The following is a 24,347-nucleotide window of genomic DNA, read 5'->3' on the forward strand; positions in this document are numbered from 1 at the left end:
ATTCAAATCGTTTATAAACAGATTATAACAGAAGTGCTCCATTTTATATGCCATCGTTCGCTTGTGTTGTTTGGAGTTTGATACACCTACAGCTGGACAATACAGAAAAAACTTATATCACAATATGTTTATGTTTAAAATTAAGTGCAATGAACTGATGGCAGTGACAGATGCAGTAAATAATTTATACTGAAATATTGAAAATGTGTATAAAATCATATTGTTGTTATTGAAACATTTTATTGTGCGATTATATATTGATATCGAATTACTGTCCAGCCCTGGATACACGGACTAGATTTAGTAAGATTTCACTTGATAACAGCTCTGTCAAATATTAAAGTAAACTGACCGTCTTTCAGCACAGTCTCACGTCCTGTACCGTCCAGTCTCTGGCGGCCAATTAGAAAGCTGGTTGTGTCTGAGAAGTAAAGGTAGCCAGAAGACGAGTGGTAGTCCAGCGCTCTGGGGCTGACCAGGCCCTCAACTGGAACCATGTGCTGATCTGTCCATTTACCATCCAACCCAGAGCCTCGGATCAAACCGGGACGACCCTTACCGTAAAACAGAAACGGCTCGTCCTTCGTCTCTGAGGAGGGAGGGTTGAATTAGAGAGAGAAAGAGAGAAAGAGAGAGTAAATAGAGGCTGACTTTGCCCTCTGTGTGACTTTAACTGTTATATACACATTCACAACCAAATTTTAAGCAATATGAATATCTCATGAGGGCATTTTAACATGTAATAAATGTGTTTGTTGAGTTTTTTAAACATGATATTAATAGAAATGGAGGACTTTATAAAAGAGGGCATGACCAAAAAAGATGGGAGGTGCAAAGACAGAATCGTACAGGAAGTGTAGAGAAAGAAAAGATAGAGTGAAAGGGAGGGGGAGAGAGAGAAAGAGAAAGGGAGAACAAAAGGGAAACAGTCAAGAGAGACAGGTAGGGAGTGTGGGAAAATGGAGAGAGTGAAAAAGAATGAGAGGCAGGGAAACAATTAAGAGAGAAAGAGAGGCAGGGAGAGTGGAGAGAAGGAGAAAGAGGTAGAGAGAGATTAGAGGAATAAACAGAGGCAAGTAGTGGGTGATAAGCCGATGCTGTCAGAGCTTTAATTAATTAATTGATGTAATTAGGCTCAGATTTTCAATTCAGTGCAAAATAAAGCCTTTGACAAGAAAAAAAAAGAAAAGAAAAAGAAAAAGCGTATCCAACAGACTCAGGCTAATTACATCAGCTTAATTAAACCAGAATTAGTTCAGCTGATTTAGTTTATCAAGTCAATCTTTGTGTTCATAACAGCAGAACTCATTATTGCTGTGTGTGTGTGTGTGTGTGTGAGAGAGAGAGAGAGAGAGAGAGAGAGAGAGAGAGAGAGAGATGTTTGTAGGTGTGTGCGTACGTGAGACAATTTTTAAATGATCTAATGTGGACAATAATGTGTAGAGAAAAGGGGTGCTATACATCCATAATCATAATAATTAGTGAACAGAGCTACTTCAGAAAGCACAAAGCTCTTTACAGTTCTGTAGAAAATGCATAAGAGCCCAAAGCAAGAGTCCACCAGAGAGACATAAAGAGCTGTGTGTGTGTGTGTGTGTGTGTGTGTGTGTGCCTTACTCCTGCAGTCTGCACCGTTGCTGGAGAGGGTGTAACCTGTGCGACAGCGACACACTCGAGATTTAAAACTGCTGCTGAGGACACAGAGGTGGGAGCATCCTCCACTTTTGCCATAAACGTCTACATCACAGGCATGAGACCTTACTGTACACACAGTCAAGCACAAACACAGACACATGTCATCACAGCAAACCTTATAGGCACCTGATACACAAAACAATTGTTTCAAATTAAGCAGCCAGCATTTGGTTGTTATAACAAAGTACTATTTAAAATAGTTAAAATGATAAAGAGGCCAGTGTGTAAAAGCAGAAGTGTTGTTTCTAATAAAGTGGCCAGTGAGTGGAAGTAGAAGAGGTGTTTTTATTAAACTGGCCGGTGACTGTAAGTAGACGGCAATGTCCCTAATAATGTGGCCAGTGCATGTAAGTAGAACAGAGGTTTTTTTAATAAAATTGCCAGCAATTGGAAGTAGAAAGGGGGTTTCCAATAAATTGGCCAGCTTTACCTGAGGGCTGAGTGAGTTTGTGATAAACTCTGATACTTTTGGATGTTTCCGTGGTGATGATGACATTAGCTTCACTGCTGTTAAAACGGTTTACTCTCAAAATGTCCACTTTATTTCCACGAGAAATATCAGAACACACCACATACAGGTAGTCTTCAAATACTGATAATCCATACACCTGAGATACCTGAGAGAGAGAGAGAGAGAGAGAGAGAGAATGTGTCTGGAGAGCGATCACACCTTTCAGTATAATCCAGAATCTCAGTGTGAACAGATTAGCCTTAATCCCTCAGGAGAAATACTAGTGGCGTTAGCAACGTTAGCACGCAGCAGGGAGGCAGTACTCATACCTTTGAGCTCAGGTGAGAATCAGCAGGTTCACCACAAAATTTAAACACACTTCATGGTTCACTTACATTTAGCTTAATCCTTTCATAATAGAACTGTGTCATATAAAAACAATAATAAAAGTACTGGAGATGAAACGGGGCATATGAAATCAGCACATTTTAAAATCCACAATTATAATAAAATAATTATAATTGAAGGTACAAATATGTACACTTTAGGGTATCACCACAGAGACAGCAAAATGTAACACGACAAATGTTCTGACAGTGTAGGGTGGTTCCACATATGAATGTCCTGTACAAGGTCCGTACCAAGGTTCGTGTTGCGTTACATTGTATACTTAGGGTATGTTAAATTCTGATTTAGTGAGGGGACTAAAAGACTTAACATCCTGTCGTCATCACCTATGTGGGCTGCATTTCCCCATACCTAATACTGAGGGGCATGATTTACTGAACGAAGAGAAGCATTTCTACTGTTTAATACTTACCTATTTAATACTTACGTCTACTTATTTTTGGCTAAGATACATACATTAGTTTTGCAATGCTTACTTATTTGGCAGCTCCTTACTTATATTTTCCATTCCACTTAAAAGGCTGATGAATGGCTGATGAATACAGTGTCCCAATCACACCTGCCTGAACTTTACTTCCTAAACAACTAAGAGCCCTTTTGATAGTGATGCGGTATTTATTTATTTTTTTAAACCTTGTAGGGTGCTAGTTTGTTGTTTGGAATAAAGCAGAAGTAACGTATTTGGAAATGCTGTTGTTTAAATTGTAGCTTCTTATTCATGTTACTACAGTACATAAAAACCAGGACAGTCGCTGTGTGAGACTGTTGACAGGTGTTATTTTATTCTCCCGCATGAATACATCTGAATGTTAATACACACATGAAAGCTGAAAAAAAGTGATGTTCACTGTTCACTGTTGATGCTGTTTTCACTGATGGAGTTTGGTGAGGTTCTGGTAATGAATTTACAGTTAAATGAAAGGTTTTTACATGTTTTCAGCTCTTTTTGGAGTGAAGGCAGTGAGATAAATTCATGGCCAATATTGACTTTTAATTCAAATTTCTGCATTATGTCTGAAAGTACAAATCATGCAAACAAGTGTTTATATATGGCACATGAATCGGGCCTTCATTCAGTCTGATCTGGACAAAGACCACCTCTTTTCGTCTGGACCGTGGACACATGCTATTTTAGTTCAGACAAACTTAAAAGACAAAATAAGGCATGTGTGAAAGCACCCTTAGTGCTTATTCTTTTACTTTAGCTCAACACATTTTGAGGAGACAACTAAGTACTTATTCTGTAACATCATCTCAAAATATTTAGAGAATATGGTCCAGATCTGAACATGATACAAAAAAATAATAATAATTACGATTACAAAATTCTAATCAGGGATTTCATATTTCTCAAATTAACTGTGATTCCAAAATGTATAATCACCAAATATTTCCAATTTCCAACTTTGATGCTGAGGAGTTTGGTCCGCGGAGGTTTCCTCCAACAGTCCAAAAACACACTTTGGTAGGTGGATTGAAGACTCAAAAGTAGGTGTGAGTGTGTGAGTGAATGTGTGGGTATGTGTCACCCTGTGAAGGACTGGCGCCCTCTCCAGTGTGTGTTCCCACCTTGCACCCAGTGATTCTGGGTAGGCTCCGGACCCACCATGACCCTGAACTGGATAAGCGGTTTCCATTCTAGTGATCTTTGAATTTTTCTCTCACCAGTTTCCCACTGATTACTGTGTGCCGGTGTTTCCCGTTGTAATCCACCACCTCAATTGTGTCCAGATAAATATCAGCCCAGTACAAAAATTTTTGGACGAGATCGAGGGCCAGAGCAGTGGGCTGTTCTATCCGAGTCTCGACAATTCGAATCCGATCAGAACCGTCCAATCCACAGCGCTCCAGCTTTGCCACACTTCCATAATCAGAGAAAAACAACTTCCTGAAGGGAGTGAGAGAATTAGAGAATGTGTGAGTTGGGAGCGAGGGGTGGGGGAGATAGAGGAAATATGATTTTACATTCTTTCATTAGGATTTTTTTTAAGTATTGGGTTTATTCCATGTTCAGTTTCAATATCCAAAGCATTAATGAAATGTAATTTTTTTTTATTGAATTATGTTGATTATTCCTCTTTGAATTGTCAATTTTTAATATAAAATTTCTCTTACATATTCATATCGTGTATATTATATATTACAGGATGCATATTTTAAATTATATCATAATAATGTAAGTATAATATATTGAATTGTCCCCAATCAATTCATTAAAGTATTTTTAAATCTCAACATTAAAAGTGGCTGAGAGTTTACATTTTAAACTACTTATTAGCACAAGCTAAATACTTCGCTCAGCAGAAAGAGCCAGAGAGAGAGTCAGAAATAATGTCTGAGGACAGGAGACAGGTTCCCCTTAAATACCGAGCGTGAGACAGATAATCCTCACTATATCTGCAGAGTGACAGACTTAAACGTTTTTTTTTAAAGCAGGGTTTTTAACTCAACAGAGAAAATACCACAACTACTAGAGCTACTAAAGCTGCTGAACTGAGAGAGAATGAAGCACTGATCAAAGATGTGCATGGAATTCTGTCACAGCAATTTATCTATTTCTTTATTTATTTAGCTTTTTTTTAACACTAGAGCTATTGCTGCCAACAAGCAATGGAAGTCTATTAACACCAGTTAGCATTATGCTAACTACATGCCTAATTCATGGTTAAACTTTACCTAAAACTGTGTACATCTATTTTTAAACACCAGCATAATTTATCCATTTAAACATTGTACAATCCAGACATTTCATACATATACCGCTCTGTTCTGTAGTTCTAATCCTCTCATTAGCATATTTTAGTGTACTTAGCCATGATTGCTTGAAGCCTATGTGATGCACAAAACTGAGCAAAACAAATATAATTCCAGGGTTTTGTTTACACTACAGGGCAAACTGCATTGTTTCCTTTAAAGGAACACTAGGCAGTGTTTTTCCATTATTGTGATGCCCTACTGACCTGTGATACGGAGGACAAAGCCTCTGCAGTTTCTACTCCGGGCACCACCCACACACCCACCCAGCCCTCCCCTAGCCCTTGATTTCAGAACAGTGCTATAAAAGTTAACTACACTCTGAAAATGTAGGTGGAGCCCAGCAGCAAAAATATCAAATCTTATCTAGTGTTTCTTTAATCAAATGACAAAATAGAGTTAGATGTTAACTATTTAAAGCTCACATTTTTGACTGAAAATGAAAATCATTCAGTCTCATATTGTCCATCAATATAAACCAAGAACAAACTCACCCCATCACCGGATCCAGGGCAATTCCTCTGGGGTTCTGTAGGTCCAACTCCACCACCGTAACACACTCCTCCTCCTTCTCACTGCACACGAAAATTCGATCACTCACTCTGTCCACAAAGTAAAAATTCCCCGTGATCCAGTCCACTGCCATCTGCTCCACATCTGAAGACCGGAGAGAAGAGAGGAGCTAAATAATATGATAAATAAAGGGTTAAATATTGCATCTTACATGTTAAATGTAAAAACACCTGAAATGTAACCAAAATATCAATATTTTCATTCTGTAGTGGTTCTCATGGCCATGGAAGATTCACAAGTCTAAGCTGAAGTTCTCCATGAGCAATATGAATGATGAATTATAGTTATACTTCTATGGCACATTTATAGATCTACAGTCAATTTACATTCTTTGTAACATTAGAAAGTCGAGTCACACCCAACCACCTCCAATTAGCAAAATCCACTTGGATGATATGACAGCAGCCAATCTTCCCCTAGTGCACTCACCATTCGTCAGATATTTGTTAGAGAGGAGATTGCAAGGAGTGATTGAGCCAATTTATTAGAAGACAGATATAATTAAGAGGCCAGAAGTGGCCACACTGTTAGATTTAGTCAGGAGCACTGTGCAACACACCTACTCCCCTCAAGGAAATGCCCAAGAAGCTTTAACAAGGTCAGAGAGGCATGACCTCAATTTAACGGCTTATCCCAAGGACGGCGCCATGTGTTCAATACAGGGCCCCTGTCACTGCACTCTGGCATTGGGGTCCATGCAGTGTTGTTCCCACCAGCTCCACCTTCAGCATTCATCCCAGTTCAAATCTGCTCATGTAATTGCATGAGCGTAAGTACTGCCCAGGCCCAAAACAGCTTAGCTACTTTGGAGTGTTGTAGCATTCCGGTGCAATGCTTGGTACTAGCCTTGGGCCGGTAGAGGATATTACTGAATGTCGCAATAGGTTCAATCAGTGACAATATTAAACAAATTATTGTATATATCAACAATATCAAACAAATCGCCATGTGAATTTATTCATTTTTAATGTTGTTGCTGAATTATGGAGACACGGGATAAAGAAACCGATCCTTGTGTTTTATAAAACACTGGAAGACACAATCAAAGAAATCCTCATGTTTTAGGAAATACAGAAGGCATTTAAATTAAATGAACCCTCATGCCTTTGGGCACGGGAGATAAACGAAACCTCCCGTTTTAGAAAAAACAGTATGTGTGTTGGCCTAGATTTTACATTTAGCAGGAGCTCTGAATTGAAACCGATGTTGTGCATGCCACACGTCAATAATAGGCCAAAAGTGTATTTTTGCTCTTAACGTTAAAATCCTTCACGGCTTGTTTAAAAGGCTACGCCAATTAATATAGAAGTATAGCGTGCACAACACGGACCATGGTTACCGTGCCTGGTGTGTAGATCAGTAACATAGACTGCAATGAAATGCTCATCTAACTGAAAGGTCTATAACTTGTGGGAAACTTTGCAAATAATTTTTTAATACAGTTTTATCATTAATGTTGATCATTCTGGCGACAATAATTATTTGTCTAAATTCACATTATCGTACCAGCATAGTTGGCAGTCATCTGAATTAGATTTTTTTGAAAACTTCAGAGGGCCATTACGGTTAAGGTCTAGTCAGTATGTCCAATAAGATATACATGACATAAGATGGCTTCATTTAAATAGAGATCATTTTTTATATTGTTCAGGGTTACCTCATTGACTCGAAAGTGTCCGTAGGTGTGAGTGTGTGAGTGAATGTGTGTGTGTCTGTGTTGCCCTGTGAAGGACTGGCATCCCCTCCAGGGTGTATTCCCGCCTTGCGCCCGATGATTCCAGGTAGGCTCTGGACCCCCCGCGACCCTAAATTGGATAAGCGGTTACAGATAATGGATGGATGGAGGGTTACCTCATTTTATTTCGAATGCATTATATTCATGTATTTAAGCCATATTTGTAAAGCACAAGGGCACTGCAGCACAGTTTTTAGGACAAAGAATTCAGCTCTCATTAAACATTCCATTCAGCCATTGGAGGAAATTAATGTTTGGAAAGTTTGCACAAGCTGTTCACTCTCCCCCACACATGCACACACACACACACACACACACACCCTGAAGAACGCCCTCCTGAGAAATCTGCCTACTTTTCTTTACGAGCTCCATGTTATGAGACTCAACTTTTATCACTGATCCCTAACGTATGAGCCTTAATTAATGACACTTAACTTAACGAGCCTTAGTCCCAATATTAGACGTTCAGTCAATAGATGTCCATTGAAAACTGCCTGTTAATGCCTATTAAATATAATGACCACAGACCCTGCTGGGTGCTCCTATCCCCGTTATAATGCAGCAATACTACCAGCTGTGAACTCTCATATTTGCCCAATTACACACAGTCCCCTCCCACTTCTCCCAATCATGCTCTCAGGAGCATTAGAGGATGCATCTATCATCAATAAAAGCAAAATTGTATTGCCATTTCTGCAACTGAGCTCAAATATTTCAAATGTTCATGTAGGTATACGGCACAGAGAGGCAAAATATAATCAAAGTACAGAAACATGAAGAAAGAACAAGGAAAGACAAGATTAGAATAAGACAAGATTAAGGTAAAACACAGACAAAACACATTTAAGGCGACAACAACCACAGGTGAGAACATGACAACACTGAGAGGACAAAACAACAACATGAAAACTATTCCATTTTATTCAATTTTCTCTTCTCTACCTTAATATGTGGTTAAACTTAACTGTATTTATGTGTTCTGTTAAACAAACACCAGGCTGTATTTTTATTCTATAAATAAAGCTTCAAAATTATTATGATGCTCTGCTGTCCTATAATAGAGAGAACAAAGCGATTGCTGTTTCTACTCAGGGCTCAGCACTGCAAAAACTACACTATATAACTTTTAGAGGAGGGTAAAAAATCACATACACCCCTCCACACACACACACACACACACATACACACACACACACACACACACACCTTAATTACAGTGCTGTAAAAAAATTACCCTCTTCAACCGTAGGGGGAGCCCAGGGGCAAAAACACCCAATCTTAGCTATTGCTTTTTAATAATTGCTTCCGACATGAGGAGGTAGGGGGCTGTAGAAAATGGCTCCCAACATATGAGTGATGTTGTGATGTTGTTTATTGGCTTTTCGTTGAAGAGCATTTAGACTAAAACTCTATGTTGTCCTCACCTTGTTCAAAGTTTCTGCTACATTCTTTAACTTTTAAATACGTCTGTGTTGCAGTAATTGTTGTAGAATTGAAACTCTTATGTAACTTTGAAAGCAGACCGGCACACCATGAATCACATGCCCATGCCTAATTTCATCAACTATACCCCAACCTCACCATTCCTACTGGTGACAGAGAGACTATGAGAAGCAGTGTTCAAAAGTAGAAGGTAATAATTTGTAAATTTCATGACCATAAACATACGCTAGATGGCCAAATATATGGGGACACATTTCCTAATCACTAAATTCAGGTATTTCATTCAGTCCCATTGCCACATATTTATAAACTCAAACACCTAATGTAGTCTGTCTTTACTAACATCTGTAAAAAAACAGGCGTTCTAAAGAGCTCTGAATTTGAGTGCAGTAATGTAATAGGCCACCATAGCAAAAGTTAGTTTGTAAAGTTCCTCCCTTCCTAGATATGTCATGATCAAATGTGAGTGGTACTAATAATAGGTGAAAGCATTTAGGAACCACAGCAACTCAGACATCAGACCATTTTCACAAACGCTATTCTGTATGAAAGCATTCCCAGAACAAAAGAAGCCGATAAAGCTGAAAAGGGGTGGGTCAATGATGGAATTACAATGGGATGTCAGAATAGCTCCTGTAGATGTAATGTACATTCGTCCACATATTGTAGTTGTAACTTTATAATATCGCTTTAAATATGTACATCACTTTCAAAAAGTAGACTTATATCTGGCAACAGAAATTAATTGTGTGGTCGAGAAGTGGCTTTTGAGTCTCCAGATATTGTTTCTTGGCCATGGCTCAACCAACGACACACAGAGAGAAATCCTGATCTATTTTTGAGCAAGACGCTTAGTTTCTTTCCTATTAACTGAGCCACTGCTACATATAAACACAGTACATTTTTCCAGCATGCAAATAGACCAGAGAGCTAGCAAATGGTGAGGAAACATTCTCTGAATCTTATAAAAAAGTGCATTAGATTAAATCAGCGAACATCACCTTTAAGCCGAAGCCTTGATGACTGTTATTTTGAGTACTTTATGGGCGTGCCGTATGTGGAAAGATTGTGTCTGCAGAATATGAGATTAGGAGCGTAGGCAGAAACCACAAGTAAGCAGTACAGACCATCCCTCCCGTTGATTTAAAAACACACAAGGAAATCAGGCAAAAATACAGCAACATATTTTGATTTCCAACAAGTGTTATTTCAAACAGCATAAGCAATTATTCTTTCCACATTTATTATTATATTTTTCTGTTTGGGCCATAACAGTGCTTCTCTGCAAACCAGCCAATCAGAGCAGTGCTCATTATATTAATCCTGAGCCCACCAAAAAAATTGGCAACAGCTTCTACAGCCAAATCATAGGGTTGTAAATGGGCATGTAAATCAGCATGTAGACATCAGAGAACAATTTCCAATATGAAATTCATGTATTCTAGGGCACAGTTAAGGTGTATTTTGTTCTCCCTTATGCTTTGTTATACTCTCATTTGTTTCCTTTTTTAACTCTGTAATGTTGTATTCTCTGGGCCACTGTAACATTTTCTAATAGCTCTCTGAATTACAAACAAATTTATATCTTAAATCCTCTAAACACAGGTTCTTTACTCCTCGTTATTTTCTCGTATGGCATCACTTCATCAACCCATTTGCTTTAAATCTCAGTTGTAAGTTACGAGTGTTCATGAGAGTAAAGAGCATCTGGCGAATGAGCTAATGATTAGATGCAGTTGACCCCCTTCAACTTTAAAACCTTTCAATTAACAGGAGATTAAAAACGTCATAAAACCAAGTGGCTGAGTCTGAGGTCATTGTAATGAGCTTCTGAGTGAAGACAAGGCCCAAAACCACGACAATAAACACACCATAAAAGGAAAACCTCCATAAACCACAAGCCTTTAAAGATTTTATATCATTTTCTGTCCAAAAACATACGCCTGTACTCACGTTGGAGGTTCTGTGCTATTCTTATTTGGCTTTTCTCTGATATTCCTTTAAGTCTGGACAGTTTGTCACACCAAAGCTCAGCTGTGGACGAGGAGGTCTGGAGCCAGCAGACACTTTCGTTCCTGTGAATAAAGTCCAAAATTTGGGTTCCATTCGTGTCCAACTTCAGATTTGAGACTGAGGATCCATTCAAGTGTGAGAAGGATATAGAGTTCAGATTTGCTGTCAATATCAAAGGCAGCTGATCCCCAGGATCTAGAATAAGAAAAAAAAAACACAAAAGAAAATCTTTGTTAAAACTGTGTTCGAACATGGCAGCAAGGGTTTTATAGTAATCAACCACATTAACATTAGTGAGGTTAAGTATTGAGGTTACAATGATAACTTCAACTTCTCCTAAATGTATGGTGCTTTACCACGGCAAAGAAACACATCCAAATTAGGGATGAACGGTATCCACATATTGCATACCTTCATACCGTCTGAAAATATATACATGGTATACTGTATTACCGTGGGGTGGGAGTGGGGGGGCTATGCTGTCGGGCTGGGTGAGCCTCATATCTGTGAGTGTTGGTCGATTGAAGGATTTTTGGTTCAGCTCAGCTCAGCACAGATTGTCAGTGCACAACGATACACGTTTTGACGATATAAAGCCTGCTTCTGAGGGAGCAAATTTCAGCGACCAGTGTTGGAAGAAAAGAAAGTTTTAATATAAGCAAAATAAGACAAGCGCTACACAGTTTAGAAGCACAGCTAGGCAGCTTGTGGTAACAGACACTGTAGTTTAGCACACCACAGCACATGATGTTCCAGCGACCTGAGGCTCAAAACACCCATATTTAGAGGATAAATCCTTAGATCTGTATTATGTTGTATAGACCTGTATTGTGTTATACCGCCTAACCCTACTCCAGAGCTTTTCATGTCACTTCACACTTCTGTTGCACCACCATGTAGCCCAGAATATATTAATTAATTCATTCATTCATTATCGGTAACCGCTTATCCAGTTCAGGGTCGCGGTGGGTCTAGAGCCTACCTGGAATCATTGGGCGCAAGGCGGGAATACACCCTGGAGGGGGCGCCTGTCCTTCACAGGGCAACACAGACACACACATTCACTCACACCTACGGACACTTTTGAGTCGCCAATCTACCTACCAACGTGTGTTTTTTTGGACTGTGGGAGGAAACCGGAGCACCCGGAGGAAACCCACGCAGACACGGGGAGAAAACACCAACTCCTCACAGACAGTCACCCGGAACGGGAATTGAACCCACAACCTCCAGGTCCCTGGAGCTGTGTGACTGCGAATCTACCTGCTGCGCCACCGTGCCGCCCGAATATATTAATTATTATATACAATTTATGAGATTAATTACTGTTGGAATCTACCACTAACTAATAATATTGGTCAAGCCCTAGGTGAATAAACATTGATTTGTCAATATTTATCTAATAATTTGGAAAATTGACTTAACACATTGAGAAATGCTGTCAACTAAGGTGACACAAAGCCAAATAAGTGTCTCATAACTTCCCAAACTGATTTAAAGAATGATCAGTGTTGACACGAGCCATTTCCATTATCGAATGCTTTTTTAAACGATTTCTTTTTTAATGAAGATGCAGCTGGTAATTAATTAGGTATTAATTTCCAGCACTGATAGCCAGACTTCATCAGTTTGAATGGAGTCCTGACTGACTCTTCATTAAGCCTGGCCTTATTTATCTCTCATCTCCAGGCTTCACCGTGCCACCGGCTGTTTGCCTTTAGATGAAGTTAAGCGTAACTGACAGCTGTAGGAGGCGAGTGGCGGTGTTAATGAGCCTCGAGCAATGCCCAGACGCTGGCATATTTCCCTCCACAGCCGCGGGCTTCCGTTAGAAATTGACACCTGAGGTCCTATCAAATAATGACCACCTCTAGGCCTCAAACACATGCTTCAGTTTAACCCTACACACTGGCCAATCATAACTAAATGACCTTTACTCTACTTTCCCCTAACTTTTCCTCACTCTTTCATTGGGTGCCCAACATTAGCTTCAGCTACAACCTTCAACTATAGCTTCTGAAGTGGCTTATTCTCTATTACTATTCCTATCATAACAACAGCTGAAAGAGTAGAGCAGACTACACCACTGAAACTAAAAGCCACTTCAGAAGCTAGAAGCTTTTAGCTGAATTACATGTTGGAAAAAGCATACATAAACTTTCTCAAACCACTAGTTTTTACAAAGTTACAATTGTGGACACCCAATATTAGCCAATACAGCTTCATGTAATTTGGCTATTTTCATGCTTATTATACTTTAAACTTTAATAATTTCACATAAACTTCATTTAAAACTGTAAACACATGCTAAAAATCATATCAGTTCATTAATAAGGTAAAGCTTTAAAATTACAATCAAAAAGAAGCTTCTCCTAGACCACAATGAGATCAGAGAAAAGAAACTTTAGCGTAGGTCTCCTGCTGCTCTAATGTGATTCCTGAGATAAAGACCTCAGTAATGTCACACGTGTCTCCCCTGGAGTTTGAGAGGAGATCTCAGTAAAGTCACAGTATGGGATCAGGTTTGCCAAATGAACTAAACACTCTCTCCTTTATCCTTTATCTCTCTCTCTCGTCTCCCTTTTGTCTAACCCTTTTGTCTCTTAGGGAATTTTAGGAGAATCCCAATTATGTCTTCCAAGTCATTACAGAGCAATATATGAGCAATACAATCACCAATCAGCTGGGAAAAAAAACACACAAATAAAAAATGAATAACGCAGATTATTTAATTAGATTATCACAGATTATATAGGACAAGTGCATATTAGGAAGCAGGTGAACAGCCAGTTGTAGAAGTGGATGTGTTGGAAGCAAGAAAAATGAGCAAAGGTAGGGGTCTATGCAACTTTGACAAGGATAAGATTGTGATAGTCATAGAGGTTTGGTCACAGAATCTCCAAAACAGACAGTCTTGTGGGGTGTTCCTAATATGCAAACGTTAGTACCTACAAAAAGTGGCCCAATACAGACAACAAGGTGAACCAAAGAATCATTAATGTGTATGGGGCACAAAAACTGCTGAGAAATATTATGTAAGGTGGCAGAACTCACAATGCATCACAAATTGTGCTACATGAGCTCTTCTACGGAGCACTCTCTCCCACACCAGACAAGTAGCTTTGGAAGCACATGCCATTGTTGTTGGATCACAGTGGGCCTTCCTCTGACCACTTTTAGTAGGTATTAACCACAAGAGCTGCCATTTTGGAGATGCCCTGACCAAAACATTATAACCAACACAGTTTAGCCCTGTTCAAAATCTCTCAGATCCTTACACTTGCACAATTTCCTTGCTTTCAACACATCAAGAATTACTTTCACTTGCTTACGATACCCCTCCCCTTGACGTGCCATTGTAATGAGATAAGTGCTTTTCATTTCCTGTGGTTTTAGCCATGTGGGTGATTGGTGTATCCAAGTCCACTTAATTAGAACCACCAACCTCACACTTGTACTCAGCATTTACTTACAGTTAGGTTAAGAAGGGAATGTGAAACAAAGCAATACTTCATTAAAATTTGATGTAAAATGTGAACAATTACAAACAAAACTAAATCAATTCTCCCAGTGGTTGCCAATTATCAAGCTGAATTCCTTATTTGAACTTGTAATAAATTAGTTGGGTGTGTTTTTCAGCTTTATTAAAGATGCTGTGTGTGCAGGTTTAACCCCCACATTAAAAAAACAGCAAGCAGCTGTGGGAAGGGTAAGTGTATTTTTCATTGTTTTTTTTTTTTTTTTTGCTGATGATGAACTGTGTGATGAATGTCCTCACCGGTTTTGGCTTTGCAGGACCGTCTGTTTGGCTGCAGACTGAAGCCGTCTGCGCAGCTGCAACTGTATGAGCCCAGTGTGTTTGAGCAGATTTGACTACAACTCCCATAATCCTCACATTCATCACGATCTGCAGGGGAATACAACATATCACTCGCCAGTTAAAAAAAGTCAAAGGTAGTTCCACACTCACTGTCCATTTTATCAGCCCCACTGACCGTACAGGTGCATTCTGGAGTTCTACAATTACAGACTGTAGTTCATTTGTTGTTGCGCATACTTTTTAGTCCCCTTTCAAACTGTGCTTAAATGATCAGGACCCCCTCAAGACCTCCACAGGGCAGGTGTGATTTGGATGATGGATAATTCTCAGTGCTGCAGTAGCCCTGGCATGGTGGTGGTGTGTTGGTGTGTGTTGTGCAAGATCAGACACAGTACCTGATATTTCACATTGTGGGAATTTTGTTTGAATATTACAATATCATTCAACCTATGTCAAAGTCAAGTCAAAATCAAAGTCCAAGTCGGCTTTATAGTCAATGCTATAATATGTACAAGGAGGACTCAAAGGGATCTAGGGTGGAACCTGGAAACCTGGTCACCCAAGTTGTCTTTATAATGAAGGACCCCCTCCCACCCACTTTGCTTGAAAGGCTGTACACGTTGGAACATTGCTGTGAGGCTTTCAAAGCACTCACAACTCATCCCAAAGGCATTGGGTGGAGTTCCATCACCCCAGAGAACACAGTTACACTGCTTTGCAACTTGACGATGGAGGACTTTATATGCCTTGGTGACCTTAGGCTCATGTGTAGCTCCTCCAGAGCATTCCTGTTTCATTTCATATTTCAGAGATACAAACTATTTGTATGCTATTGAATGTTTGTGTCGCCAAGATTCAATAAAATTGTGAGTATGGTATGATGTATTTCAAATATTAATTCACGTAACTCAGCTGTTTCAGTCCCATATCTGGAATAATGTCAGATTTTCTAATATTTAAACAAAAATTGAAGACATGTTTTGTATAAACCCCTATTAAATTCAGTATCCTCCCATTAGCTAACTGATATTCAGATCGACATATTCTCTGCTCTTTTCAGTAAAGCATTATACTCAGTGAAAGATGATCTCCTGCCTCAGATAAATCAGGTGGAGAAGAGGTTTTAGAAACTGAAGTATTCCTTTAATGTGCTGTACACCTGACCTAAATACATAAAACCTGCTCTCAGTAGGGACTGGCATGTACACACACACAAACCTATGAATATGTAAATGAGCGCTCTGTAATTGGGAGAAGGTGAGTGATGGGTAAACGGGTGTGTAGGCAGGCTTTACCTTCGAAAAATACAGTGAAAATTGGAATAAATAGAGCGTATGGTACATAACACCCACAACATACAGCTGAGAAGAAGAAACACTCTTAAAAATCAGTGTTTATCTACTAAGAATGAATTCAAAGAGTAAAACAAAGAAGTAAACAGTCATGCGAGGGGACCTGATACTCCATATGATTGACTTAGACTTACAAAGCCCATATCGTTTCACCAGAAAACTACACATTATGTAGTAATTGCATTAAAATGCTTCTACCTTTCATTTATTTCCCACATATAACATTTGTACACAAATCTTGTAGCATTAAAATCCCTTTTTTATATTTATTGGTTTAGAGGAACACTAACTTAAACATTTTCCAAGGCTTGATGTTACAAAACAGGCATTATTCATTTTGCACCAATATTTCCAGCCTTGCTTTATCCTTCGGAATTTAAAAATCTATGCCTTTAAGGCAGATATATGTAAAATGTGCTCTCTTCTAATAGGCTGCCCTTCTGTAAAAAGCAGTGTGGCCTAAAACAGAGCATATAACTTAGAATTTTAGAATGCAGAGAGCAAAAATGCTCAAGGCTGTAGAGGTGCTTTTGGGTAAATGTGTTGGTTTCTGTAACATCATAAAACCATGGGCCTCATCGTGGCTTTATTTCTATGTATGGATTATATAGATTTGGGTGTAAATAATGAAAAGTTAGGAAAATTCACTTTCTCTTAAATGTTGGAGACCAGAATCTCTTGCAAGAATCAAATATGTAAATGAGCTCTGTTTTGTTTGGCTTCCCGGTTATGTGCCAGTCCAGGTTAAGTGAGAGGTTGAGTGAGAGCTGAATAGATAAGTGAATGTGCCAGATTTATTACCTCAAATAATGTAGGGTATTTTTAAAGCAGGGCTTCATATAGGGACTGTTTCATGACTGAGACAAATTTATATGGGCTCTCCATTTGAATGCGTGGAGTAGTTATGATTAAGGGATAATGTGCTATAAAATTAAGGTAATGTCCCTCAAATGTATGGAAAGAAATCTGGAAACACACTGTCTGTGTGTGTGTGTGTGTGTGTGTGTGTGTGTGTGTTCATTACCTCTGCAGGTTCTTCCATCCTCCTGGAGCTCCATTCCATTTCCACAGTAACACACTGCTCCTGTTCTCATCATTACACAAGCAAACTCACACTGGAGTTTAACACAGCTCGGCACCAGCTCTGAAACACAAACACACACACACATGCACACACACAATTACATCACATTACACTGAACTTCTCTCAGGTTGAATGTGTTGTTTTCTGCCTGAAGCTGACAGACTGTGCTGTGAATCCACTTTTATTCCAGTTCTTTCTCTAAAGCAAACCATTTCTCACTATTTTTCCTGTTTCCTCTCAGCACCAGACAAAAGTTTTTTGGTTGCACAATATTAGATATATATCAAACCATGGTAATATGAAAGATATGAAAGAAGCCTGAAACAACAGGAGGAAATACAACGGATATATTTCACCATCTCAAACAGAAGCACCCAGTTGAGTACCAGGAAAGACCAAAAAGAAACTAGCAAGGAGAGCTCAACAGCCAATGTGAGTTCTAACAAGCAGACTACACTGACTCACTATAACATCTTTTTTAAATATGTTTTGTTATTTACTGTAATGCTTTGAGAGTAGGTTTTGTATAAATGTTTGTATAAAAACATTTGCTGTTTATATGCATGCACTACACTTTCCTGCACTTTGGTTTTGTGATAGATTTATTTGTGACATAATTTAATACAAAATCAGAATCTGTAAGTTAATGTTGGGTGCAAAATAACCTAATGTTTACATGAATGTAAAAATGAATATATTTTTCAGTCTTTTCTCATAGGGCCACAATAATTACATTATCGATTTTTTTTTCACGATATATAGATATTTCCTCAGTCATTTTTGCTGAACTCGATGTCGCCCATTGTGTTTACCTGCATGTTTGTTTACATAAAAAAGACCTATATTTTAGCCACTCTCTTTATAATTTTCTCTGGTTTTGACTAGTCATTCTGTTCAAGAGCTGATTTGTCAATTTGTTTGTGAAAACAGAGGTTTTATTTATTTAGGATATTTAAACATTTTCATATTTCAACTGTAAAACCTAACTGCACTTCTTAATGAAAGTTAGCGTAACTTAAATGATACAGAAATGTGGGATCACTCAAACTGAGCCAAAAAAAATAAATAAAAATAAATAAAAAAAGGATAATTAAGATACACATTCAGGTAATGTGTGTAAGATCAACGTTTTGGTATATTTTGCGTAAAGGTGATTTTTTCAATTAGGTATAAGGTTTTTTTTTCCAGTTTTTTCTCCGCATGGGGACATGTCTGTGCCGAAAAATGGTTGAGTACCAAATTTGAAGCAGAAAAGTGAAAAGTGGATAGATGCTGATAATTTACACTGTACAGCACACATTTAAACTCACACAAATACACTTCCAGTTCCATCTTAAATGCTCCTAACGCTACTACACTAACACCAGTTTATTTGACATTTTTGTTACACTTTATATAATAAAGCAGTTACAGAGGCCTGGATGTTAACTGCTGCACCATTTAACGTGAAACAAAGCTGGAAGCTGGAGAATAAAAAAGGTAAGCTGGCTTCTTCTTCTCTCATTCCATCTTAAAAACTGTAGTGGTTGTGTTGGTTCGTTTACTTGTGTTTATGTTTCTGTTGGTGGAGTTAAATTCAATTGCTACAACACATTTTCTTATCATTAGTCACTCCACCTAAAAATCTTCTGTGGCGTTTCTGTTTATGTGTGACGCATCGACATGCTCTCTCCTAATTGGCTGGACGCAGTCTATCGGCGGCAGTCTTTTGAGAGTTCCTGAACACAACACAACCCATCATGCACTCCACGCACAATTTAAATGAAAATAATCTGTTGAGGCAAAGTATGGAGAAGGGTAATGCTGCAGGCCGTAGCCCCAGTGGGCGTGAGTAAAGGGCAGAGCATATGCCAATCATTTTCGACTGCAGCCAATTACACAAGAGAGTCTTGATGTCAGTCACTTTTTATTAAGTCTATCACCAGCCAGAGTTAGTTTGTCCATCATTTTTTAATGCAGCCAATGGTGTTCACGTCCTCTCCTACAAGGGTTTGTTTAGCGGCGGCAAAAACATGGCGGACAAGCACTAAGTTGAAATGCCAGGTAACTTACAGATTTATTTTAGGTATAAATTAAACAGGATTTAATAGACTGTTTATCAAGTGTTGAATCGGTACCGCTATAACTAGGAAGCGAGGTTTGCTTAGAATAAGTTAGTGCTCACCATTTCTTAAAAATAACATTTATGTTTCACATGATATGTAACTTAATTTTGTATGATAGGCCATTACTCTTGGTTAGTCAGGGGTCAGAAAAACCAAGTTCATCAGTGGACCAGCATACACTCAAGGTATGGTAACACTAAACAGTTATAAAGTCTTTCCTTGTTTATGCTGTAAACAATGGTTGATTTAAAAGTAGTTAAATTGCTTGTTACCACTTATTTTATTTCTTTGAACAGACTGAACTATTTTACAATGCACTAACATTCTTATTACCTAAGTAAATAGATTACATTGAAAAAAGAATACACAACTATGTAGTTCTGCTTCAAGAATAACAGCTTGGAAGTAAACCTGATTTTTTTTTCACATATCACTGAATATGGAGTCTGCATTACAGAAAGTCCTGTTTCTAAATTCTGAAATTTACAACAGATTTTTTACAATAAAAAAAGGACTTACTCTAACATACTTTTTTGTAGAGGAACATTGTGTATGTTTGTTTATGTTTCTTTAAATAGTGAGAGATTATCATGAAGTGCCAAAATAACTACGGCACCAAACGTCCCCACTGACTTCAGCAAAATAGGGTATAGCCCCCAGCATCGCCACTAACTTCCTCACACACACACCCCATAGAAGTGCTGAGAGCATGTCTGAGGAAGACATACAACAAACTCCCAATCTTCCAGGACATTTACCAGTCGTGACACCTGATAAAGACTCAAACTCACAGCAGACTGCCGTCTCTGAGCACACAACCTGTTTATCAGGCTACCATCTGGTAGACTGTACAGAAGCATCTGTACTACTACTGAATCAGCTGTTTTTGTTCCCAAATTTCTGATTTTTCATGAAATCACTTAATGTATCTGTTCATGTGCTTACATACCTTGCTGTCAATGCTGCTATCCTCTTTCATTTGTCACATGTACTGTATACTCATCAATTTGTGGTGTTAGTTATGGACAGTTGCTAAAGATCACTGCATCTGTGCACACACATTTATTTATTCATATTTAAAGCTATGACACTGCAGTTTGGTTGTCTTCTGTCTGCACTATAGTTAGATATAGTCATATCTTGCACACATGCTCATTTATTAAAAATCCATAACATGACTTATGGATCTGCTCATTATTATATGTTTAGTACATTTCTGCATGTACAATATATGTTATAGTTATCTTTTCTGCTGTATACACTGTATTGTATAGCTGTAATTTTCTCAGCCTCACCACAAGCATTTCAGTGTGTGGATGTCCTTGGCATGGTGCCACACTGTAAAAAGAAAATTGCTTCAATTGGTAACCAGTAATTCAATTAAGTTTATCCAACTTAATTTTTAAAGTTTTTTAAGGATAACCTTAAAAAATTAAGTTGGATAAACTTAATTTAATTACTTGTTACCAATTGAAGCAATTCAATTAAGTTGGATCAACAATTTTCTTTTTACAGTGCACGGAGGAATGTGTATGTGTGTGTAATTCAAATAAATCTTTGTGGAAAAATAATATTTGTTACATTTATTTGGTTCACTAGAACGCTGAACAATGTATTTAATAATAATACAAAGTAATAATATAACAATGAATTATCAAAGAATAATGATGAATACCACTTTAAATTCATGCAAACACCAAGTTCTCATTTACAGACTAGAAAGTGAGTAATTGCTTATAAGAAATCAGAAATGTATAATCACGTTAGATAATTTTATATAACACTGATACAAAATAAGTAAGCAGATTGTTCTGTATACATCACATAGCCTAACAGTAAAATAAAAGCAGCAAATGTGTATTAATATTGATAACAAGATTAGAGTAAAGTATTTTATATTAAATGTAATGGAAATGAGATAAAGATATATGATATATAAAGACAATGGTAAGAATAAAAATTAAGCATGGGTTAGAATTTTTCCATTGGAAAAAGGAACCAAAACTAGCTTCCTCGTCTTTTGAAAATTGAAAAGTGTTAATGAGCTCTATAGTTTGATCATATTAGGCTACCACAACTTAAAATTATTTGCACTGATAATTGGCTACAGTGAAATTACGTCAGATTCGTTCATTTTCTTACTGTAGTGTAATGACATTTACAGTAACTTTTAGGCAGATCAGATACTTTACTTATACACTGTAAAAAGAAAATTGCCTCAATTGGTAACAAGTAATTCAATTAAGTTGGATCAACTATTTTCTTTTTAGAGTGTAGATAAGCTGGCTAATTAATGAACAAACTAAAGGCAAGACATGGCAAGTTTATTTATAGAGCACCTATCATACACAAAGGGCAATTCAAAGTGTATTACACAGTGAAAAGAAAAGTTAATATGAAGTTAAATTAATATCATGTGGTTGCCCCCCCCCCCCAGGTTACCTTTCTCTATGCACCCAGTTTAAAGCTGTAATGTTTTACTTGCCTGGTCTTGATAATAAAACCATAAGAACAAGTTACCGCTTTCTCTACTGTAGCGTTTTGTTGGTTGAAAGTCAGTGAAGGTGTTGCTTGTGTAGAGCTATGGTATAAGTAATTAGGGTCTTGATAATTGTTGGTATTAATTATTAGACGTGTTTAATATTAATTTGTAGTAATTCACGGTTTAAGTACAAACAACTACTTGTGATTTAAGTAATGCAAACTTAAATACAATGACTCTAGTTCACTGAATTCACTTGACATAGTTAACCACATATAACTTCTTACAAGTGAGTTGTTTGTACTCAGAAATGATTGCATTATTAAACTTAAATGGTTTAAGGCAATCGGTTTCCGTACTTCATTTGAATTCACTTAACTTGTCAGGTTTTACAGTGTAATAACTATTTTTGCTAAATGTTTATTGTTCTGAAAAGGAGTGTAACTGTGTTATTACGCTGTAATATCATTATATCAGTGGCATAAAATGACAATAATATAATTTATCGCAATTATTTCTTGGACAATATATCGACCACAGAAATGGCTATAGTGACAGGCCTATTTGTCACTTCTCAAAAAATATAATTATCACAAAAATACCCTGAAATACTGTGATATTATTTTAGGGCCATATAGCCCACCTCTCTTACAGTAGATGAATGAATAAATGTAAAAATGTATAGGCATCTGAATGGCTATTCTTCTCTTTAACTAATTATTTTCTGAATTACCAAGTTTTTCAGTCACACAAAAATCATATTTAGAAAGGAATATTTTATTTTTAATGCAGTGTCAGGCTGCATGGCATTGCAAAAATTAAAAAATATATTCATTCAGAATGGTGAAAGTGTTTTGCATTGAATGCAGGAAAAGACTGGATATTCATATAATATTTTTACAATGATCTCATAATGAGAACGATTACATATATCAGGTCTATTTAAGATGAGTTCACTTGTCAAAGTGAACAGAAGCTTCTGTTACAGATCTCCAGCAGTATTTTAAGCTGAAAAAACCTGCACAGCAAGAAGAATACAGTTCACCAAAAGGCCGCAGGACATAAAACCCGCTCCTTCATAAAGTCGGGACGGACGCTGCCTCATTCACTGAGCATAACTCAGCACTTTCTGGTGTAAATGGCATTTAAAGCCTGTTTCCTTTGATGCATTTCTCCAGGGTCCGCTCCGGCTCAAGGTTGCTGTCAATAGGACGCAGTTAAAGCTCAGATTTACAGTCTACTCCCAGGAATCTGTCACCTTAGCGGCACTTAGTGCATCGTAATGCTAATTTGCGCAGTTTGCCGCCCTTACTCATGGACTGCGCTCAGGTGAAGAACGACTGCAATTCACAAAAGCGCCAGAAACAGGGCTGCAATCAACTGCAAAAGAGTTTAATATCAATAAACAATTCAGAGCATTTTTCATTCCCTCGCCCTCATTGGGTCACCTTCCTCGCATCGTCATCATTATACAGACAGTTTTGTATTCGGACAAAAAAACATACACACACACACACACACACACACACACACACACACACAGTGTTTGGGTGTGGAAAGTAGATTTTGAGGCTTATATAAAGCGCCTGTCTGAGCCTGTCCAAATATCTGACAGTTATTCCACAGAAACAACTCAAAAACACACTCAGCGACACTGTTCTGACTTGAAATGAATAAAGGCATAAAGGCCAAAAAAGCCAAGACATGTTCAGTGTTCTGGATCACACACACCACTCAAGCACATCCCAAAGGTATTGGATGGCGTTTCATCACCCCAGAGAACACAGTTCCACTGTTCCATGGACCAGTGTCAGGGGCCTTCTGTAATACCCCTCTGTAATATGGATGCAGGCGAGGAATCAGAATACAAATTCAACTGGGTTTTATTAAAGTCCATGACAAGAACAGACTAGGAAAAACAAGACTGGTCTAAAATAACACTAAGAACATCAATGCTAAACGGGGGAAAATAGCTGGAACAAGGAAAATACATCAAACATTACACCTATAACACCTCAACACAACATACAACAACATATCAACTAATGCAAATTAAAAGAACAAGACAAAAACAAGGGCCATCACTGAAATGGCTCCCTAATCCCTCATTAGTATTGTGCTATTTAGTTCACTAAGTAGCGCTGAGAAACTCAAGTGCATTCAGACACGTCCACTGTCTCTTGCTTAAAAGGAAACAAACTCTGTTTCACATTCAGCTCATGTATTGAGCTATGATGCTTATCATGAATTACAAGGGTGTGGTAGGAGATAGTAGTGCCCTCAAAATCATGCTTAAATTAAAGTTAGGATTCGGACACTCCAAGAAAAACGGTGACACACCCAATAGTGCCCTAAAACATGAATAGGACGGCCGAGGTGTATAAATACACCAGGAGAGGACCAAGGAATACCTATAGGAACAATTATTACTA

At 38.0% G+C, this 24,347-nt stretch overlaps 1 protein-coding gene across 1 annotated transcript in view; it reads right to left on the reverse strand.

The window, feature by feature from the left end:
• The window catches only part of LOC136678440 (low-density lipoprotein receptor-related protein 1B-like), a 219,109-nt gene that overhangs the window by 168,066 nt on the left and 26,696 nt on the right, over positions 1-24,347 (reverse strand). The window contains exons 4-11 of the mRNA XM_066656491.1: positions 17,269-17,388; positions 14,851-14,979; positions 11,013-11,267; positions 5,803-5,965; positions 4,220-4,442; positions 2,126-2,312; positions 1,618-1,761; positions 353-589 (exon numbers count right to left, since the gene is read on the reverse strand). Coding sequence (XP_066512588.1) covers positions 353-589; positions 1,618-1,761; positions 2,126-2,312; positions 4,220-4,442; positions 5,803-5,965; positions 11,013-11,267; positions 14,851-14,979; positions 17,269-17,388 — 1,458 coding nt within the window. The remainder of the gene's footprint in view (positions 1-352; positions 590-1,617; positions 1,762-2,125; positions 2,313-4,219; positions 4,443-5,802; positions 5,966-11,012; positions 11,268-14,850; positions 14,980-17,268; positions 17,389-24,347) is intronic.

Source organism: Hoplias malabaricus, chromosome Y (genome assembly GCF_029633855.1).
Source record: "Hoplias malabaricus isolate fHopMal1 chromosome Y, fHopMal1.hap1, whole genome shotgun sequence".
Lineage (NCBI taxonomy): Eukaryota > Metazoa > Chordata > Actinopteri > Characiformes > Erythrinidae > Hoplias > Hoplias malabaricus.